The 23,016-nt window shown below is 31.5% G+C and overlaps 2 protein-coding genes across 2 annotated transcripts; both read left to right on the top strand.

The window, feature by feature from the left end:
- Positions 1–3,790: 3,790 nt before the first annotated feature.
- LOC140920459 (uncharacterized) lies at positions 3,791–6,930 on the top strand. Its single transcript, XM_073368734.1, has 3 exons — positions 3,791–4,240; positions 5,185–5,226; positions 6,406–6,930. The coding sequence occupies exons 1-3, from the start codon at positions 3,791–3,793 to the stop codon at positions 6,928–6,930; spliced, it is 1,017 nt and encodes a 338-aa protein (XP_073224835.1).
- A 3,802-nt stretch (positions 6,931–10,732) lies between these two features.
- On the top strand, positions 10,733–14,890 carry LOC101495990 (uncharacterized). Its single transcript, XM_004499378.4, has 2 exons — positions 10,733–11,434; positions 14,092–14,890. Exons 1-2 carry the CDS (start codon positions 10,875–10,877, stop codon positions 14,525–14,527), a joined length of 996 nt encoding a protein of 331 aa, XP_004499435.1. The 5' UTR covers positions 10,733–10,874; the 3' UTR covers positions 14,528–14,890.
- The last annotated feature ends 8,126 nt before the right edge of the window (positions 14,891–23,016 follow it).

The raw sequence follows: 23,016 nt of genomic DNA on the forward strand, positions 1-23,016 counted from the left end.
CTTGAGTCACACTTCCTTTTATATCATGCACATTTGTTAGTGTAACTGTCAAAGAGTACACTTTGAACTCGTTCCTTTCCTTTTCTTACAAAAATCATTCCCCATGTACTACACTCTCATAATATGCATATTTCACTTACTCCTATATTTTTATTGTATAATTCCTACTTACACTCCAACAATCTCACTCCACTTTCTCTCCATTTCCTAACATAAAAAAAGAAATAAACTTTAGTTGCACCATATAGAGCATATCAAAAGGATTTTTATAAGAAGAGAGTGAGAGAGTTAAATCTTAATCATACAATTATATGATCATGATTAAAAGTTATTTAAGTGGTACACAATCACTTAAAATAGTCACATGATTTTTTTTCTTCTAATCTTGACCATCAATGTATGATTATGTGGTCAACATTTAATCTTCTCAATATAAAACTCATCTCATTTGACATGCTCCCTATATATATATAGAAAGAAAGAAAAAAAAACCAGCTAAGGTAATGACTTTTCTCCAAAAAATTAGAGTTAAGTGTTGGATTGTTGTTTATATATACGGGTTAAAATTTGTAAGGTGTCATGTAATATATGTTTTTCAATATATATATTGCATGTCTACTTAAACTTTTCGTGAAGGTTCCAATGTGTAAGATGATAGTTTTTGTTTTTTGAATGTCAATGTTCTTCGGTGAAAATATGTCATTGATTCATGTTGTATTGATTGTGCGAAAAAGATTTATCTTTATTGTTCATGAGATCATGAGATAATTGTTACTCTTTAATTTTGAAAGGACTAATCCATAAAAATAAAACTCTCATTTGATGTTGTTTGTGGCTCCTTAACTTTCAAACACATGATCATGTTTGAATTTTAAAGAGTTTTTAATTTTTTTTGTAATGAGAAAATAGTTATGAGAAAAAGAAAATGATAATAATTTTGTAATGGTGTGATAAGGAACATAATATATGTTAATTCTAAAATTAATAAGTACAAAAAATCTACAGTAGTTTCAAAATGGGATAATAGCAAAAGTCTTGGGTCAATAACTTAATAATATTTTTGAACATGTACTTCTATTATTTTTCATGTATAAATGTACTCCTCATGAAATCTAATAAGATAACGCTTCTACAAATTTCTTTATTGTATCAGAGTGTGCAAATCTGCAAGCCAAACACATCATGTCATCAAACAATAACAACACATTACTCACAAAAATAGAACCAGAACCGAGCATCCAATCTTTCCACCAATGCTCCAATTTTACTCCAAACTTCCTATTGCGGCGCAATCAAATAAAGCCCTTAGTTCGAAGTCTTGGTGTTCTTCACCATCTCTCTAGTGAAGAAAAACCAGAAGAGGAAGTTAAGGTTGACAAAGGTGAAAACAAGCCAAATCCAAACTATTCAAAGTAGATCACCAATGATGATCTCTTGGGTTTGTGGTTACTTGGAACCATGAAGGAAGAAGTGCTAACCATAATCAACGGCGATACTGCATATAAGATCTGGACCTCCATTGAAGAACAACTTCTGCCAGCGACAATAGAGAAGTCCCAAAGTTTGAAAAACACGCTAATGACAATCAAAAAAGGGTTACGAACCCCTGATGAATATCTACGAGAATTCAAATCAATTTGTCATAATCTCGCTACTATAAAAGAACCTATTTCTGACAAAAAAAAGTGTTTCTGTTTGCTTATGGCCTTGGACCAAGGTATGAAACTTTTCGTGTTGCTATGCTTACTAAACCATCTTATCCTTCCTTCAGTCAATTTATATTAGCTCTCCAAGGGCATGAACAGATACAAGATGTTCGAAAGGAAGAAGAAAAAAATATAATGGAGCAGACACAAGCTTTCTTTATCTAGAGAGGTCGAGGTCGAGGTCGAAACGAATGTGGCGCTAGAAATCACTTTAACTCTCAAGGAAGATGATTCACTCCGACGAGTCGATATAATGAACAACAAAATAATGAGTTCTCTTTTAAGCAGAACCACATTTCAAAGAGAGAGAAGCCACAACAAAATACTCAAACTAGTGAGTATAAAAAAATATGTCAAATTTATAAGAAACCAAACTATGAAGCCATTGATTGCTGGTATAGGTATGATTATTCTTATCAGTCAGAAGATTTTCCTCAAGCTATAGTTGATCTTGCTATAAATGACACAAAGAACCAATCTTTGATTATAGATTTTGCAGTCACATCTCACATGATCAATGATGCAGATAATCTTTCCAATATTAAGCCTTATCATGGAAATGATGTAATCTATGTGGGTGATGGAAATAGCATACCAATAACACATATTGGTGATGTAAATGTTACTACAACAAATGTAAACTTAAAATTGAAAGATGTTCTTGTGGTTCCTGACTTAAATAAGAATTTGTTATCTGTTGGAAAATTTGTTTCTGATTACCATTGCAGTTTTGAATTCACCTTTTTTGGTTTTATTATTAAAGACCAAAATCAAATGATGATTGCATGGGGCATAAGAAAAGGCAGTTGTACACAATAGAAGGAGACTGTCAAGAGATTTTAAGTGCAATAAAAGAAGGTTACTCTTCCACAATTTGGCATCAACGACTTGGACATCCAAACATCAAAATCATATATTTGTTGAATGATAAGATCAATGTAACACAATGGATATCAAAACCTGTTGTTTGTGTTAGTTGTTAAATGGGAAAAAGTTGTAGATTACCATTCCAATGTTCTAATAAATTTTATGAATTTCCTGTTGACAAAATCCATTGTGATCTTTGGGGACCTGCACCTACAAACTTTCGATATTATGCATTTTTTAGAGATGATTATTCACGGTTCTCATGGATTTATCCTTTAAAGAAAAAGTCAAGATTGCTAGATTGCTTTTTAAAGTTTCAAAAACTAGTAGAAAATCAGCTTGACAAAAAAAAAATTAAGATTTTTCAATGTGAGTTGTAGGAGAACTTAACTCCAATGCTTTTCTAAATAACCTCCATACTTGTGGTATTGAACTTTATGCTTCATATCTAGGGACCCAGAACCAAATGGCACCGCAAAGCGGAAGCATTGCCATATTGTTGAGATTGAGCTAACCATGATGTTTCATGCTAATATTCCATTACACTTATCTGTTGAAGTTTTTCTAACGGTTGTATATTTGATAAATAGGTTGCCTTTATCTATATTGAACAATGAAAGCCTATATTTTCAGCTTTTCAAATGACATCCACAATATAATGGCTTGCAGGTGATCCGATGTCAATGCTTTCCTTCACTGAGGTATCAAGAAAGGAATGTGTTTTCTACAAAAACTTATCCTTGTGTTTTTATAAGGTACAATCCAATGCACAAAGGGTACAAATATTTTGGATTAAAAAACCAAATGTTCTTACATCTGTCGTCATGTTGTCTTTGATGAAAAATTGTATCTTCTCCTCCAAATCTAAAACTCATTGAGTTTCCTAGTGCTGATGAATGGTTAGACTCCAAGTTATATGCAACGCAGTCTACTAGCAATAAGCTAGTTGATTCCATTTTATAGGATGATAGAGATCATCCAATATATCAATAAACTCTAAATGATGTTAATCAATTTTTACTTTGTGATCAAAACTGTTTTGCAGGACCTTGTGCATATCTAATTCAAAACCAAGATGAAAATGCTCTTCTCGAGCAACAACCACCATTGGTCGAAGGAGAGTTGAACCAAATTGAAGCCACTTCCAAAACTTCTAACTCAGACGCTGCCAAATTGATTGTGTAATCCGCTAGCCTACCTTGTTGACTATGTAGCTCATGCTATCGAATCACCAAAACAATACATTGAACCAAAAACACTATGAAGTGCCCTTAAAGGATCCTCTCTGGAACAACGCGATGCAAGAAGAAATTTGTGCTCTACATTTAAATCAAACATGGGAACTTGTCCCACAGTCTTCCAATGCTAATGTTATCAGATCAAAATGGGTCTATCACATCAAATTCAAAGAAGATGGCTCCGTTGACTGCTTCAAGGCAAGGTTAGTTGCACAAGGCTTTACTCAAAATACTGGGATCAATTTTGATGAAACTTTCAATCCTGTAGTTAAACACACCACTATTCGCTTTGTCATTGCTTTTTCTCTTTCACTAAAATGTAGTACGAGACAACTTGATGTAAAAAATGCTTTTCTCCATGGAAAAATTAAAGAGACTATTTATATGGAGCACCCTCCCGAATTTGTAAATCTCGACACACCAGACCATGTATGCTTATTGAAGAAATCTTTATATGATCTCAAACAAGCACCCCATTCTTGGTTTGATTGTCTATCCACCTTTCTACTCCATCTTGATTTTCTTTGCAACACTGCTGATTCTTCACTCTTCATTCTCAAAACAAGTTCATTAGCCACATTGATTTTTATATATGTTCACAATATTTTAGTTGCAAGCAATGATGACGTATTTGAAGTAACAATGTCGATTTACAAGAAAGGGGGGTTTGAATTGTAAATGCACCTTTTAAAAATTCCTGTTAAAACTTGAGAAAATAGCTCAAGATTGATCTTGGTTATGAAAACAGAAAACGGAGAACGTTCTTGGTTTTAGTAGTAAAACAGAGAACGTTCCTTGATTAGTTGAAAACAGAAAATCAGTTTATGTTTTATCTTAGTTAATTAATTCAATATGATAAATAGAGAGATAGGATAGAGAATACCACACAAAGATTTTATCCTGGTTCACCCAACGTGGGTTACGTCCAGTCCTCACACTGTGAGATTTTCCACTATGTGTTTAAAACAAAAAGCTTTCTTGATCTTACAACACCTAGTCCAGATCAACCTTGATCTATTTCAAACTCTATTACTTTCCACCCAAAAATCAATATCATCACCTATCTAACCTTGATAGGAAGTAATCTTAAAACAAACTATAAATAAACTCTTAAGTTTGAGTTTTTACAATTTGATTGTTTTGACAGAATCTGAGATTTCTCAACTCTTGTTTAAGAATTGATTCTTTACAAAGGATATAATGATAATTGCGCAAGCTAATAGATAAGTATGAACCAACAGTTGTTTCGCAGAAATCAGAAAGTGTGATTGCCTCTGTTTTGCAGAATTTCAAGTATGTATGTGATTGATTTATGGATTTCGAAGCACTTGAATTTATTGCCTTGAATCGGGATATTGGTCTTCTACTTATAGGCTGTAGAGGCACTGAAGGAAGGTACAAGAGCTGTTGGAGAGGCTCTGCTTTTTGACTGAAACATTATTTCAGAATAAAAATAATCCTTCTTTGAAATAGTTTTTTGACTTTATTGGTTTAGCATTTAAAGCAATTATGTCCTTTTTAGAAAATTCTCTTGACGTTTCTTCATTGATCTTGGATGGTACATTATCTGTCTTGAGTCTTGAGTGTAGCTAGAGAATGTTGGAGATGAATTACAAACCAAATCAGAGAAGAAACGGTGTTGCTGTTATTGTGCAGAAAACGGAGAATGATTAACGTTCTTGATTTGTCAGTTTGAACTTTCTTGAGCTTCAATAATCATTCTGGAGTTCCCGTTTTAAACGTTCTGGATTTCCTTTGTAATTGTCTTGTCATATGTCCAAATTGATCGAACTTTCTTGACATTTTATTTTTGGAGTTTGCAAACTGTCATGACTTTTGTCTGTCTTTGAGTCCTTTGATCTTTGAGACCAAATAGCTTTTTTGAGTTTGGATAAATCCTACTTGTTCCTTGCCATGTACTGATTAGATATGAATAATTTCCAGGGCAGACTATTTGTCAAATAGATAGAAAAAGTTTGACCAATATGCTGTGATGGACAGTTGATGTAGCTGGAGATCATTCTCTGTTATGATGCAGAATGATATTGTTGCTGTCTTTTCTTGATTTGCTTGATTCTGTTCTTAATTAAATTCACTCAAAAGCACAAGTTAAATTAACATAACATTTAGAATCATAATTAATTTTCTTAATTAACCTTTGTTTATTTTCATCAAAACTTTAAATATAGAGTTTGTCTCAACAGTCTTCATTACAAATCTGATTCAACAACTTAGTCATGAGTTCGCTATTAAAGACCTTGGACCTTTGCACTATTTTTTAGGCATATAGTTCATTTGCTTAAAGGATGATCTTTTTCTGACTCAATAGAAGTACACCAATGACTTGTTATCTAAAACTAAAATGCTTAGTTGCAAAGCCATAGCTACACCACAAGTCCTCAAAGAAAAACCATTATCTTTCGATAATATTATTGTTGATGCTATAGTGTTTTGTAGCATTATAGGTGTACTACAATATTTAACTTTCACTCATCCAAACATCACTCATGCTTTTAATCGTTCCTGTCAACACTTCACCAAGCCCACTGTGATATATTTAAAGGAAGTTAAGCGCATTTTGCGTTATCTCAAAGGCACACAAAATTGGGGGATACGCTACCTTTACAACACTTCCCCTTCCTTGTATGGATTTAGTGACGGTGATTGGGCTTGTTGTCCTATCACAAGACGAAGTAACTACATGTTATTGCGTCTTTCTTGGTGCTAACTGCATATCTTGGTACTCTAAGAAGCAATCCATTGTTGCTCACTTTAGTACTGAAGCAGAATATTGCTCCACAGCTCACATTATTGTCGACCTAACATGGATCACCTATCTCTTTGATGACACATGTGTTTCTCTTCCTCGCGCTCCACAACTATTTTGTGATGACATTAGTGCTCTACATATGACAGTTAATCCCGTTGTTTATGCTTGCACCAAACATATTGAGTTTTCGTGGAAAAGTAGCCATAATAGTTCTTGTTACTCGCTATATTCCTACATCATCACAGTTTGCCGATGCCTTTACCAAACCAATGGTGAAGGATTTGTTTCTCGAATTTCGCAGCAAGTTAGGCGTGTATCCAAATCCACCTGCCAACTTGAGGGGACATGATACATAACATAATACAAAACTCTTGATTTATGTTAATTTTAAAATTAATAAGGACGAAAAATCTGCAGCAGTTTCAAAATGGGAGGATGGCAAAAGTCTTGGATCAATAGCTTAAGAATATTCTTGAGCATGTAGTTCTATTGTTTTTCATGTATAAATGTACTCCTCATGAAATCAAATAAGATAACGCTTTTGCAATTTTCTTTAGTAAGAAGTGAAAATGAATATATGGCTGAAGATTCTATGCTTAGGCTAATGGAAAAAAAATTGATGCATATTGTATGATAACTAGTTGTTGACTTTATTTGTTTGGGATGTGTCGATGGGTTGTGAGATTTCAAACTAAACTTGACGTGAAAAGAATTGCAACACATATGTTAAGGCTTGTGATATGTTTGGTTTCATTGGGGTCAAATTGATTTGTGAAATGAATTGTAGTTAACTTTTTATTTTTTTATTTTTTTTTATTTTTATGTTTTTGTTTAACGTGTACTTATGCTTAAAACTGAGAGTAAAATGATGATGGAAGTAATTTTAATAAACACTATATAGAGGAGAAATAATATTGGTACATTTTTCATTGCGATATTAATTAACCTATGTGCATAATATTGGTGTTTGAATTGATTCACCATTAGTATGGGAGGTTGCTATTTTTGGACCTTATGTGGTCAGGACCTTCATGATGGTGTTGAATTTAAATCCCTATTAGTATGGGATGTCGCGATTATTAGAGCTTCACAAAAAAAAAAAAATACATACTAACTTCATAGTGCCTATTTTAATTGTGATTATTTTTGTTTGTAAATTCATGTATAGACGTGATTATATTTTCTTATTTTTATGATTATTTTTATCTGTAAATTCGTGTATAAATGTGATTATATTTTCTATTTTTATATGCAAATTTTTGTTTTAACGAGCAAATTTATCATTTTTTATTCTCTTAACTCATTACAACTTGTCATAGAACTCACACTTGCAAATACTTTTGAATATCAATTACCTTAAGCAGTCTTGAGTTTGATTATTATGTTTGATATACGTTGTCGACGACGAAAAACATATGACTCGAACACATGATCTTTTGGTAGGCTCGTAGGCTGGGAGGGCTTTTATCACTAGAGCGATATTGAAAGTTATACAACAATTTATTTTTGTCAACATACAAACTCGTTTACTTTATTAAATTATTTTTTATTTTCATTTCTTAAAAATATGTGTTAAGATTGCTTGTTAATAAGGAAGTGTGAAGTTCTTAAAGTAAATAATTGTTTTTACTTTTGAAAACAATGAAAATATCAAAAAATTGTGTAAATTATTTTATAAAATGAATCATCATTAACTAATATTTATTTTTTTCTCCATCATAATAATTCATTTCAAGACTTCTTTGTCAAGGCAAAATAGATATATATTTCAAAAATGAAAACACAAATATTTTCACAAAATAAAAGGATACGTTGTTTTCTAGTTCTCATTTCTTTCATATCTTATTTTCTTTTGTTCTTTCTAATTTTTTTCTTTCATCTTTAAAGAGTAAAGACTATGGCAATAATCCCTATGTATCTATTTATATATCATAATTATTACTATTAATGAAATTAAAAAGTCTGCACCCCTGGCCCAATGTCCTGGATCCTCCACTTGAAGAAAATGATCTAATATCACCATATCTAGTAAAATAACCTTGCCATTATGTGGATGTGAAGAAACTATGTGCATGCATGATGTGTGTTGATGTTTATCTTGTGTAGAGTGAAGAAAGTTGCACTCTTTATTTTGAATGATTAATTGACAGGGGTAATACACAACTATTCAAGGTTAATTCTGATTGTCATTGTAATTTTTCTGATCTAATGAAATGTTTAAGGAAGTTGACAAAGATTTCTTTAAAGGCTTTGCAACAAAATTTGAAAAGTATTGGGCCAAAAAATTTGAGAAGATGAAGAAGAAGGTGCTAGATGAATAGATCCATGATCAAATAAGTGATATGTTGTTGGTTTGTTTTGTTTGTCAATTGTCATCCTTCAATGAAATGAAAATTTCATATCCTTAATTTGTGTTGACTGTTTATATTTTTTGCAATGGTTAATATAAACTGTCAAAGTGCATTGTCCAAGAAATTAGTTTCTATATTATCATATTGCATATTAGTGCATAATGAAATTAATGTAGATTGATAATCAAATGACAATTTAAATTGAAAATTAAACACAATTACAAGCAGATAAGTATCAACTTACAACCATTCCAAAATAAGTACTATAAGTGCATAAACTTAAAACCACAACGCAAATTACATAAAGTCTTCATAGTACATATCACTTAACACAAACCAAAATACAACCTAACTCCTTGTTCATATTCAGAAATAATCTTGTTCTAACTCTCCCCCAACTCATTTACTACCACTAGCGTTACCTTTGTCAACATTTTTTATAGATGGTAACTCATATGTTGTACTCATAACTCTCCATGCCATTTTTCATCAATTTGTATTCTTGATCCCTTCCTAGGTAAATCTCTAATAGCAAACCAATCATCTAAAACTTTAGCCCTATTTTCTTCACTATTATAAAAACGAACTCAATTTAATGAATCATCACTACTAGTATCATCTCCTTCTTCAACATTAGCATCGTCAGTTAAACCCATTTAATAAATGCACCGACAATTATTTTCAAAGAACTAAAACTAAAACTTGCTCAAATATCAAGGACTAGAGCCAATGTGTTCCATAGTAACACACATGGTAAACTTTAATGGTTGAAGTTTCGTGTTTGACTTACTGCTACTAATTTTTATTTTATTTAAAATGATTAGAACAACAAATAACCCTTGTTTTTTTTTTTTTTGCGCACAAGATTGAGAGTATCATGATATCTAAATATATTTGTAAAAAAATATTAATATTAAAGGGATTGGGGATTCAATTCATCTAAAGTAAACAATTCATTTAAAAAAAGTAAAGTAAGTAATATCAACTATTAATAAATAAATTAATTATTAATATTATATGTACATGCATGATCAACCATACGTGATTCTAATATTGAATTTTACTCCTCTAAAGTAAGGATGAAAATCAGATTGAACCTGTCGGACTGAAACCCACTAAAAAAATTAGATAATAAAATTGACCCGTCAAACCAAATTATAAAAAAACTGCTATTTTTTTTTTCTTTAGTTGTTTTTCTTTTAATATTTTTTAATAATTCAATCGAACTAAAAGACTATATAAGTAGCTTATTAGTTATCCAACTCAATTAAAAATCCAACTCAAATTAAAAGCTAATAAAGGTATGAGTTTTATATATAAGAATAATAAAACAAAACTATATAACCTTAATTCGTCAATACATCATAAAGGTTACCACATATATTATCATTTAAGTTGGCCCCCAACACTTTTTGGTGGACTAATTATGAGATAAACTGAACTGTATTGTCATCTTTATTTAAAATAAACAATTCATTTTAGACAATAAAATAAATAATATTAATAATTCATAAATAAATTAATAACCAATCATATCAATATATAATCTTAACACATGATATACTTAGTGTACTAATTTTATGGTCGTCCATTCGATGACTATAAATATTGAACTTTTATCATTTATTTGATCACAATAAAACATTTAAATTTTACCAAAATTATTTTTAAAGTTATACCAATAAATAATTATAATATGTTAGATTAAAACTTATAAGCTAATCATGAATTACAATTAATTATAGAAGAATATATATGTAAAAAAATGATACTAATAATATATATGATCCTCGTCTGATATTCATCGACATTGTGCCCAAAATCGTAACCGTCAAATCAAAACCCGAATCTCTTTGGTCATTACACGCACGAACTCCAACCCTCTTTTTCATCTTCTTCTTAACCCTCCGCCGTCAGCACCGTGCCGGAGCTTCAAAAGAGTATGGGCATGGATTACTACAACATACTAAAAGTGAATCGAAACGCGAGCGACGAAGATTTAAAAAAAGCATACAAAAGACTCGCAATGATATGGCACCCAGACAAAAACCCCGTCAACAAAAGCGAAGCAGAAGCCAAATTCAAACGCATTTCCGAAGCCTTCGATGTTTTAAGCGATCCACAGAAACGTAAGATCTACGATTCATACGGTGAAGAAGCACTTAAAAGTGGTCAGTTTCCACCACCTCACCATTCTTCATCATCTTCTTCTTCCTCTTCGCGGACAAATCATAATAAACACCGTCAGAATACTACCAGTACGTTTCATTTTAGTCCTCGCGATGCCGACGCTATGTATGCTGAGATGTTTGGTGCTGATGGTCCGGAAATTGGGGGTTCTCGTAGGGATGGCTTTTTTAGGACATCGAATGGGGTGCCTTTTGGTGGACAGGCGAGGAAAGATGCTGCTGTTGAGATGGCTTTGCCTTGTAGTTTGGAAGAACTTTATAAAGGAGCTCATAAGAAGATGAAGATCTCTAGGACTATTACTGATTTTTTTGGGTAAACCAATTTTTAACCCTAACCTAATTGTTTTTCTTATTTGCATTGTTGTTATGGTTTCTAATTAATTCATTGATTAATTAGTTTTGTTTATAGACAAATGAAAGTAATACATGCTATAAAGTGCATATACTAACACGGGCACTAGGCACCTACACTTCGAGTCATTTCGACATTGGTAAAATTTTGAGAAAATGAGTTAATTGTATGTAATCGACGCGTCAGACACCAGGACACACTGGGATACGCCTTTGATCAGAGTTGTTGGTGCTATAGAGAATATATCAGTTATTATATCAATATTTTCTCCTTCATCAATTGTGTCCCTTAGCTCGAATTAGATGAGCTATCCAACCTGACACAAAGTTGATTGAAACTAGTTTTCAACCAAGAGCGGATATGAACTTGGAATTGGTTTTAATTACTAATTTATACAAACTAATCTAATCATGTTTTTGAAAATGAAATGATAGCTCTCTCATTTTCTTCCAACTGACCTCCCTTTTCACTTAAACTGATTGATAGTAATAGAGCTTATATTAGTGTTACACCTAACCATTGTGTTGGTAACTGAGCAACTCAAAGCTCGACTTGATTGTTCTCATAGTACAAACCCTTCATTTGACATTTTGGTTTTGTTCGGAAATTATGAGGAAAGAGAAGTGAGGGCGTTACGAGAGAATGAAAGGAGGAGGATGGGGAAGGGGTGATAGTGTGATATGTCCCTCACCTTGTGCAGTTGTGCCTATATTTAGTGTCCAACCAGTGCTTGAACATGATTACTTTCAGGAGGAAACCTATGAAAAACTGAATAATGAAAATAAAAAGATAATTTAGAAGCAGACTAACTTAATTAGAGTTACTCGTGGAGTAACTTTTGATCCCTCCTCATTTATAGTGTTGTCCAATTCGACAGCATTTTTGACAGATTGCAGAGGGGCCATGGCGGATTGCAGTGGCATATTTTTTACAACCACCATGTCCAGTTTGCAAAGGATGGCAGGGAAACTCAAGAAATGTATTGAGGGAGGGTTTTTACAAATTCTCCAAATCATTTCTCTCTTTTTATAATGCTCTCAGACCAAAAATATACTAGTCATTAACATTCTACTCCCATACCTTCCAAACATATTCTCCCAAACAAGGTGAGAGATGCCAAACAAGGCGGGAGATTCTCCTTCCTTTTCCTCCCCTCCCCACCAAGCCCTCTCCTCCTTTTCCCTCATGACTTTCTAAACAAAACATTTGACTTTAGGTGGTGATCTCAAGTTCGGATTTGAATCTCTCCTGGTATTTGGTTCTCTTGAAGAGGAAAAGTAAACATGGTATTTTGTGTTAACTAATGAAATTGAAATGTATGACAGAGTTTTCTTGTTTTAAGATTCCTCGTCTATAAAAGAGGACGGCTTCCGATATTGAATGATAAAAAATAGTTAATAATAATGTTAAACTTGAAGATTTCTGGTCTCTTGAAGCACTAGCACCCAAGATAGGATCCTCGTGGCTTTTCTGTCAGTTTTTAGCAGGGAGAAAATTTTCATGGGTCATGTCTTTAACAACAAAAACAATTTCAGTGTTGGCTCTTATTATCTAGTTCATTTGATTCGATAATTATTTCCAAACATAATTGAGTTGGGAACATTTTAAATTTGCTATCAATTATGAATTTTGGTCTTTTCTGATGGTTGAGAATCTTATGGGAAGTTTCCTTGGGCACGTAGAATTTGTGCTTCCTTTTATTTATGGTTGAAGTGAAATTTGATCTGGGATTTTGTATGACTTTATGTTCAAAAGAAGAGTTCAGTGGTGTGAGAAAGAGAGGGAAAGTAATGGTAAGTGACAGGGGTAGAGAGTTTTTCAGAAAATCAAAAATACTGTTATGGCTGTATTAAATACCTATGGTTACATTTATAGGAGAGATCTTAACTGATATCCTATCTGACAGTTTCACAACCACTGGCAACAGTGATGCTGACCCAACATGAGTTGATAAAAGACTCTAGTAACCCCTGTACAGTTACTCTAATAGGTTAAATTTAAGTCAACATCTAAATATACAGTGGCAGAGCTTGACCGATTATTTTGAGGGGCCAATGTGTGAAACAAACACAGGCAAGCAAGAAAAGCACGCATAAAAATTTTGGTCTCTGCTACAAGCGGAAGTGTTTTCTTCTATCAACTCAACAAATGAATATGTCTGGATATCCCACTGAATCCGTTCGATAAACAAGACTAACTAATCAAATCAAAATTTACAAGTTGAAATGGGTATGTTAAACAACTGGTTTTAATATTTAAATTTTTTCTGTATCAGCTTGTATGGTTATGATTTAATATCCTGAAAGTGGTTATTTTTGAACAAGCCTAGTGATTAGACTGATTTATCTGTTTAGTTTCTCTAGAGCAGTCCACTCTGTTATCTTGTTTTAACTGTTAAGACAATGAGGTCTTAAAAAATCCAAAGATTTAAAGTTCTAGAGTATCTTGAGAACTGTACTATGGTAGTTTATCGCATTACTCTATTACATAAAAGAAACAGTGAAAGAACTGGCTGGCATGATCATCTTTTTAGAAAATTTCTGCTACAGTTCTTTCATCTGAGAAATTAACATTTTATTGTTTGGTTACAATGTTTGACACGCAAAATTCGATTTCAGGAAGAGTCGGAATGTGGAGGAGATTGTGACTATTGACGTAAAACCTGGCTGGAAGAAAGGAACAAAGGTTACCTTCCCAGAGAAAGGTAACCAGGAGCATGGCGTCATTCCAGCGGACGTTATCTTTGTAATAGATGAGAAACCACATGCTCTGTATAGAAGGGATGGTAATGATTTGGTGATCAACCAAGAGATAACTCTTGTTGAGGCTCTTACAGGTAAAACCTTGGAACTCACAACCTTAGATGGAAGGAATCTCATGGTCCCATTGACAGATATAGTCACGCCTGGCGCTGAAATTGTTGTCCCTGATGAAGGAATGCCTATTTCAAAAGAGCGTGGCAGGAAAGGAAATATGAAAATTAAGCTTGACATCAAGTATCCTTCGAGGCTGACTCCACAGCAGAAATCTGATCTGAGAAGAGTCTTAAGTTGAATCACATAAATTTTTGTGTATGCACATTGTTAATTTATTATGATGTGCATGCTCTGTTTATGCATGTGAATAGCAGGAATACTTCACGGGCAAAATCGAGCTCTAACCAGGGTGCGATACTAGACTTTTGGATTTTTTTTGCAGGGTAGGAAACGTAAGTGAATGACAGGAATCGCCAATCTTGGTGAAACAAATAGGTAGAGATAAATTCTGCTTGGTTTACATTATTTTAGGATTATTTTGTTTTTCCATTTGATTAAACTCTCAGATTGCTGAAGTCTTGATTGGATCAACAATCAATCACGTTTTACACAATCTAATTGTATAGATTGCTTATTTATTTATTGGGGGTTATTTGATTGATATTCTGTTTTATTTTTCATTATAATTTAAAATGCAACATAGAATTCCTATACATATATTATTGCTTCTTATTTTTTTCCATGCAAAGGTACTGAGGCAAAATTATCTTTTTTGAATTTTCTATAATAGAAACACTTGATGATGTGATGTTTTGCGCGTAAAATACTATTTTTTACTTTTATTTTCATGCATACTTGCCTTTATTATGTAAATTTTGATATGTTGTAAATTTAAAAGGCCACTTTGTTTTATTATTCTACATCCAATGCCTATATCGTTGATATTTTTTGTTTAGAGGTTATCATTACCCATGTTGGTTAGTGTCCCACTATTTTATTTTATTTTTATCTTAACCCTCTGGTTTCAAGGACAACCATTTCTTTGTCATACCATATCAATGCACTTTTTCATTTTAAATGGATAAATAAGGGGTTAATTTATTAGAATACTCCACTTCTTTTTAAAGTAACCATAATGTCTTATAATGAAAAAAATATGTTAAAATACTTACTTTTTAACCCTTTCAAGATGTCGTATCTGAATTTTGAGATGCGACCATCTATATATTTTCAATTTTTATTTATTTATTTTAATAATTAAATCATTGTTTATTTAATAAATTAAAAGTATTTAAAATGTATTAAAAATAAAATATTATTAATAAAATAAAATAAATATATTAAATTGAAGAAAAAAAATGATTTTGTAGATAAATTTATATTATTTATAATAATTATCTCTTATTTTACTCATAAATTAGTTATTTAATTATATTTTGTTAACTTCTTTCTTTTTTTTCTTCGGATCTGATAAATAAAAATTAATAAAAATAATTATAAAAATAATTATAATTAAAAATAATAAATTATATTAATAACGTGAAATAAAATACATTAAATCGAAGAAGAAAAAAAAATACATCAAAATGAATTGTTAAAATAATGTAATACGTTATTTATTTTGGTACATTTATTTAATCACATTTTTTTCTTTAATTTAATGTATTACATTTTATTTTATTAATAGTATTTTTTTTATAAATATTTTGATTATTTTTAACTTATTAAGTAAACAGTAATTCAATTGTTAACATGAAAAGAAGAAAAAATTGAAAACGATGGTCGCATCCTGTTCCAAAAGAAATTTTCTTCACCTTGCACGACGGAGATGCTTGAAAGGGTTATAAAGTAAGATATTTTGATATTTTTTTTTTCATTGTAGGACATTATAATTAACTTTAAAACAAAAGGTGAAATATTCTAATAAATTAAACTAAATAAGGACTTAGTAAACATTTATTTAGGTTTTTCTTGGCCATGATATTAGTATTTGTAGTCTTCAATAACAAAAGTAATTTATATAATAAACATGAAAGTTTTCTTTTTGAACTTGAGCATTTAATAAATTACCCGAGTGTTTGCATGGGTCATGTGTTTAATATTTTGTAAAAGTTGTCCTTCACTATAATTGGAATGTTTTGAAGTTTGAGGAAAATTCCCAAACTTATATGGAACAATACATATCAATACTGTTTATGATTTTCAATAATATTTTTATAAATTATATGAATATTTTTTTCTTAAATTTTAAATATTTTATTTATAGGGAATGACCCTCCTTCAAAAAATTTACGAACACACGATGCGTGCAAGCAGATAATTTAGAAATTGCTCAAGTTCAAAAAGAAAAAAAACCTTCAACAATTATATTCTAAGTTTATTATTTCGAACATTGCTAATTGATGCATTAAAGATAACCTGTTAAGAAAAAGTTATATCTTAAAAAAAAAAATGTAACAAATTTTGTTTGAAAATACTAAAATGAAAGTGTACGCGAGTCAGTACAAGATTCTAACAGCATTCCATTATGTCACTTTAGCTACACAACTGTATGTGGGTTTTTAGGAACTTTTTTAAATACTGGTTTTAATCCGTCTGAAATTGAAATACATGAAAAAGTAATAAAATCATAGCCTAAAAGCTTAATTACAGTACTCGCTGCTTCATGTACGAAAAATCTAAAGAATTCATGTCATGTTGCCAAATGAAGATAATTTATTTGAATTAACAATGGCTCTAAATAATAGTTACCAAATGGACATGGATGAATGGCGTGAATTTGGTGATAAATTTATTTGAATTATTAACAAAAAAACAGGAAAATTATTTTGAATTCAAGCAACTGTAAACGAAATTGCAGACAAATTTTGATAGAATTACAAATAATGTGATTTGAACTAAGAAATTCATACAAGATTACTTATTTTTACTGGAAAATCATTCAGATACACATATATAGATAGATATATAGATACATGTGTTCTGAAACTACACAAAATTTGAAGTAACAATATCAATCACAAGAAAGGGGTTTGAATTTTAATTTCTTTTTTTTAAAATTAATTCCAACTTTTAAGTTTAGCTAACTCAAGATTAATGTTGATTTCAAAAACAACAAACCGCAAAACACTCTTGGTTAGTGAAATTAAAAGAAAATATATCTACGTGATACGTGCTTAGAAAGTGAGAAATAATTAAAGATAAGCAAAAGAGAATCACACAGTAATGTATCATGGTTCATCTAAAGTGGACTATATCCAGTCCTCACAATTTGTGAGTTTTTCCACTAATGTGCTCAAACAAGAATGTTCTTACTTTTCACACAAACTTTCTTGGTCAATCTTGATCAGTTACAATGTTTCACCTTTTGACCTTGAAATGATTTCCTATAGTTTTACCTTTCAGTCTAGAAAGATTTTTTTTTTACAAGTCACCTTTTAATCACAAAAGACTTTTACAATTCACTCAAACTATCTTTAAGAATATAGTCTTGAGTTTCAAATGAAATATTGAAAGACGGTTGATGGATCATAATCTACTCAACACTTGTTTAAGTTTGATTTTTAGTAGAAAAACTCGGTAAAAAGATTCTTGAATCTAGTGAAAAGAACTTGAGTTTTTTGCTTGATTGAAGAGCTTAGATTTCTCAAGTATGATTGTTTAAGTGATTGATTCCTTGTACTTGAAACTCTTGCAGCTATCTTGACTTGAGGTTCTTTTATAGACGTGATGAAGGTTTATGACAACTCATGTAACTGTTAGAAATTCAACTATTCAGATTTATTCTTTAATAGACATGTGTTCTATTTGATAAAGAACGTTCCTGCTTTATAACCAGAATGTTATTCGTTTCTGTTTTGAGCGAGTGCTGGACTGATAGCTTTTTGACAGCTGTTTGGTGTCAGTCTTTTTCTGCTTTGTCCACATGCTATCTTTTTGCAGAAATGCAATATCAATGTATTATCCTTGTTGTACTTGTTTCATAGGCCATCAATCTGGAGATTGATCTAGTTATGGTTCTTGATGTTTGTTTCACTTCTTTTAATCTTTTGTGCTAGATCATGGTTTTGAGTTGCTTTCATATTTAATTCACTTGAATTTTGGGTTTTGATTCTTTTCATTTTTAGAATAAATTATCCATAATAATCTTGTGTAAAGAAGACCGGTACTTTTGCAAACTAGAATGGTCTTGGTTTGACTAGATTGAATGTTGTAAAACACCAGAACGATCTTGGTTTGTCCATACTGTTATTTTTTATGAACCAGAATAATCTTACTTCTTCCAAAATGATCTTGTGTTGTTATATTAATACTTATCTTTAAATAATACACTAAAAAGCATAAGTTAAATAGCAACACAATTTAGAATCATAATTAGAAGTTAATTAACTTTGTTTGATCATCATCAAAATATTAATTAGATATTTTGCCTCAACAGTCTCTCATTTTGATGATGAAAAACATGTTAATTAGATTTTTAATTTGATTCTGATTTTTATTAAATAAGGGATTTTGTTACAAATATCCCCCTCAATTTGTGCTTTAAGTAATAGATAATCTTTGAACCAAAACATATCTTATTCATTGATACTTAAAAGATTGTTCATACATATCATTCAAAAACACACAAAAAAAAGTAGAAGTACATAGTATGATCAAAAAGATTTTTGAAAAAACTAAAATCTAATAGCTAGTTCTCCCCCTTTGTCACAGCAAAAAGTGGTGGGAGGAACACAAACATAACACATATCTTAAAATGACAAAGATGGGACAAGAGCTCTTAGAAGATGATGATATGGAAGCCTTGAGAAGATCAGGGAAGGTTCGAGGTGGGTTAAGCAGTGGTGGTTCAAGTCCTAACTTGGGCATGAGCTGAGTGGCCATCCAATCCTGTAAGATCGCATTCTCCTTATCTCTATAGGCCTATCGATCAATGATAGTTTGGAGAGTAGTAAAGATCTTGAGGATGTCCTTTTGAGTTTTCAAGGTGTTCTTCTCGATTTTGGGAACGCTTTGAAGGACAATGGTTTTCATCCATTTTAGGAGCTGAGGAAGGATAAGCGGGAGAAGGAGCTGCGATAGTGCAAAAACAAGGTAATGTGGCAAAAATTGAGCCAATAGTAGGAAGAGTAGTCGACATGGACTTAGTCTGAGGAACTGAGGGGCCAAGAAGATCCATATCTGGAAAGACCAGGTATTGGTTAATGCCAAATAAGGAGGAAATGGTTTTTTGTGGTGAGACAAGAGCTGGAGACAATTGAGATGTTCTTTGATAATTAATCTGTGAGCAAGGATGACTCTGCAGAATCAGATTTTGGAGCGAGTGAGGAGTTGGAATATCAAGAATGGGATTAAAACCAAGAGGAGTGGAATATGATTGAGCAGTAGGTAAAGGAAAACTATTCTTTTACAGATAATGTTCTTGGGGAATGTGGATTTCAAAATTTGGGTTCAAGATTGGTTTCCTTGCAGATAATTTCCTTTTGTTTGATCTAGGAGAGAAAGGGGTTTGATTTGGTGGAATGGACAGATCTTTCTTCACGTGTGATATATTCTTGGAAGAGAATTTCGAGATTTTGATGTTTGATTTTTCATTTGAGAGGGGGACATTGAAGTACCTAATTTTTTTTATCGAGAACCATACCCTAAGGAATGATATTTCTCTTGTAGTTTCTATTGGTTGAAGCAATCATGTTTTGAATAATGATATGAGGAAGATTAAGCTTTTGGCAATGGAGAAGATTGTAGATAACCAAAGCATCGTTATCTGATACGTACGCATGGCTACCATAGTAAGGTAGGATGGAATGTTGACTAATGTGTTAAAGATTTTTGGAAGGAGTTTTAAATCGACAGATACAAAGTAGTGGGTGGTTGAGAAGTGTGAAAAAGTATTGGGAAGGAGGATTGTAGGTAATGATGTGGCAAAAGTAGCCGTTTTTAAACTTCCCCTTAAAAACCAAAAGAAAACTGTTTTGAGAGAATGAAAACGTTCTTCGTTTTTTACCAGAATAATCTGGTTATTTTTTAAAAAAGAAGTTTGATTGGATTTTTTATGATCTTTAATTTTTCTTTTATAAAATTAAAATTCTCTTCAACAAGAGGTTTAGTAAATATGTCAGCAAGTTGATTTTTTGTGTCAAAAAAGATTAATTCAACTTCTTTTTTGTTAACATGATCCCTAATAAAATGATGTTTTATTTCAATGTGTTTAGATCTTGAATATTGAATGGGGTTTATAGAGAGGTTTATTACACTTGTATTATCACAATAAATTAGGACATTTGTATAACTTACAGAGAAATCTTCAAATTGGTTTTTGATCCATAGAACTTGAGAACAACAATTTGCAGCTTAGACGTATTCAGCCTTAGTTGTTGATAATGCAATTGTATTTTGCTTTCTACATGACCAACTTATTAGAGTTTCTCCAAGAAACTAACATGCACTACATGTGCTTTCTCTTTCAATTTTATCCCCAGCATAGCCATCATCAAAATAGGCTACAAGATCAAAGTGAGTTCCTTTGTTATACCAAAGGTCAAGATCAGTGGTACCAATAAGATAACGAAAAATTGATTTTACAGTGGATAAATGAGATTCTTAAGGAAAAGATTGAAATCTAACACATAATCCTACTGCAAAAACAATATCAAGCCTACTTGTAGTTAAGTAAAACAATGAACCTATCATTCCTTTGTATTTCTTTTCATAAATGGATTTTTCTTGTTCATCTTTGTCCAAAATGGGAGATGGATGCATGAGAGTTGCAATCATTTTGGCTTCATTCATTTTATATGTTTTTTTAAAGATCTTTTGTATTTTTCTTGACATATAAAAATTCCATCTTCATATTGTTTAATTTGTAAGCCAAGAAATTATCTTAATTCTACCATCATGTTCATTCAAATTCACTTTGCATGAGATTTGAAAAATCCTCACACAATTTTTCATTAGTTGATCCATAGATAATGTCATCAACATACACTTGAACAATGAGTAAATCATCTTTATCAATTTTTCTAAAAAGTGTTGTGTCAATTTTTCCTCTGAAGAATCTATTTTTGTTCAAGAAGGAACTTACTCTTTCATACCAGGCTCTAGGGCCTTGCTTTAGTTCGTATAAAGCTTTGGTAAGTATAAAAACATGGTTTGGCATCTTTTGATCTTCAAAATCAGGAGGTTGATGACAATACACTTGTTCATTTAGAAAATCATTTAAAAAAAGCTCTTTTGACATCCATTTGAAAAGTTTAATAAGTTTATGAGATGTATATGCAAGAAGGATTCTGATAGCTTTTAACCTTGCAACTGGAGCAAAAGTCTCATCATAATCAATACCTTTTTGCTGGTTATACCCTTGAGCCACTAACCTTGCTTTATTCCTTATAACATTACCTTCTTCATCTAGTTTATTTCTAAATACCCGTCTTGTCCCAATAATTGTTTGGTTTTGTGGATTTGGGACAAGAGTCCAGACTTGGTTCTTTTCAAATTGAAGAAGTTCCTCTTGTATTGCTTCAAATCATGATTCATCAATTATGGCTTCTTTGATTGACTTTGACTCAATTTGAGATATCATTGCCATGTTGTTGTTGATGTCATCCTTAATAAACATTATTGCTCTGATTCCATACATTGTATTACCTATAATTTGATTTTGTGGATGATCTCCTATGATTTTTCAGCTTCTTGGAGGAGTTTGAAATGGAGATTGTTTAGCGATCTCGTTTTTTTTAGGAACAATCTACTATTGTTGCTCAGATTGTTCTTCTTCATCATCTATCTTATGTATATCAAGATCATCAAATAATACATGCATACTTACCTCAAAAAAATTTGTACGTAGATTAAATATGCGATATCCTTCAAAATCGGTTAAGTATCCTAGGAAAATAGGTTTGTCTAATTTTGCACCAAACTTTCCTAGATTGTCTTTGTTATTTAAAATGTAGTAGTAGCACCCAAAAATATGAAAATATGGGATATTTGTATTTCTATTTTTCCATATTTCATAGAGTGTCTTGTCGATGATTTTCCTTATGGATATATGATTTAATATGTAGCAAGAAGTATTGACAGCTTCAGTCAAAAAGTATTTTTCAATGTTTGATTCTTCCAAAATTGTTCTTGTCATTTCTAGTAATGTTTGATTCTTTCGTTCAACAACTCCATTTTGTTCGTTCAACAAGCTTCAGATATTTTATCCTTATCAAAATTTATTTTTGGCAGACCTCTAACAGGATCTAGTTTGGATAATTTCATGCTAACATGCCCAGCTCGTTTATGACATATCCACTTATCTTTGTTGATAGACATAAAGCATGATTCAACAGGTTATTCTTTAAGATATAATACATAGAGATTTTTCTTCCTGGATCCATAGAAAAGGATTTCACCAGAAGTTTCCAGCTTGATTTCACATATGTTTGGTTTAAATATAACCTCAAAACCATTGTCACATAGTTGACTAATGCTTAAAAGATTATGCTTTAAACCTTTAATGTATTGAACATCAATAATTTTTGTAGAATATTCCTTACCTATGGTACCTTCACATTTGATTTTAGCTTGATCATTATTCCCAAAGGTTACATATCATCCATCGTTTTTGACAAAGGAAAGCAAATTTGTCTTGACATTTTGAGAACGAACCTGCATACTCAATTTTTTCTTTAATACTCAATTTTTTCTTAATAACAGTTTGATTCACTGTGACCAATCTTTGAGTAATAAGAACATTTCCTATTGCTCTTAGAGAAGGTTTTGTTTTGATCCCAAAACGCT

Source organism: Cicer arietinum, chromosome 5 (assembly GCF_000331145.2).
Source record: "Cicer arietinum cultivar CDC Frontier isolate Library 1 chromosome 5, Cicar.CDCFrontier_v2.0, whole genome shotgun sequence".
In the NCBI taxonomy this organism is placed as follows: Eukaryota; Viridiplantae; Streptophyta; class Magnoliopsida; order Fabales; family Fabaceae; genus Cicer; species Cicer arietinum.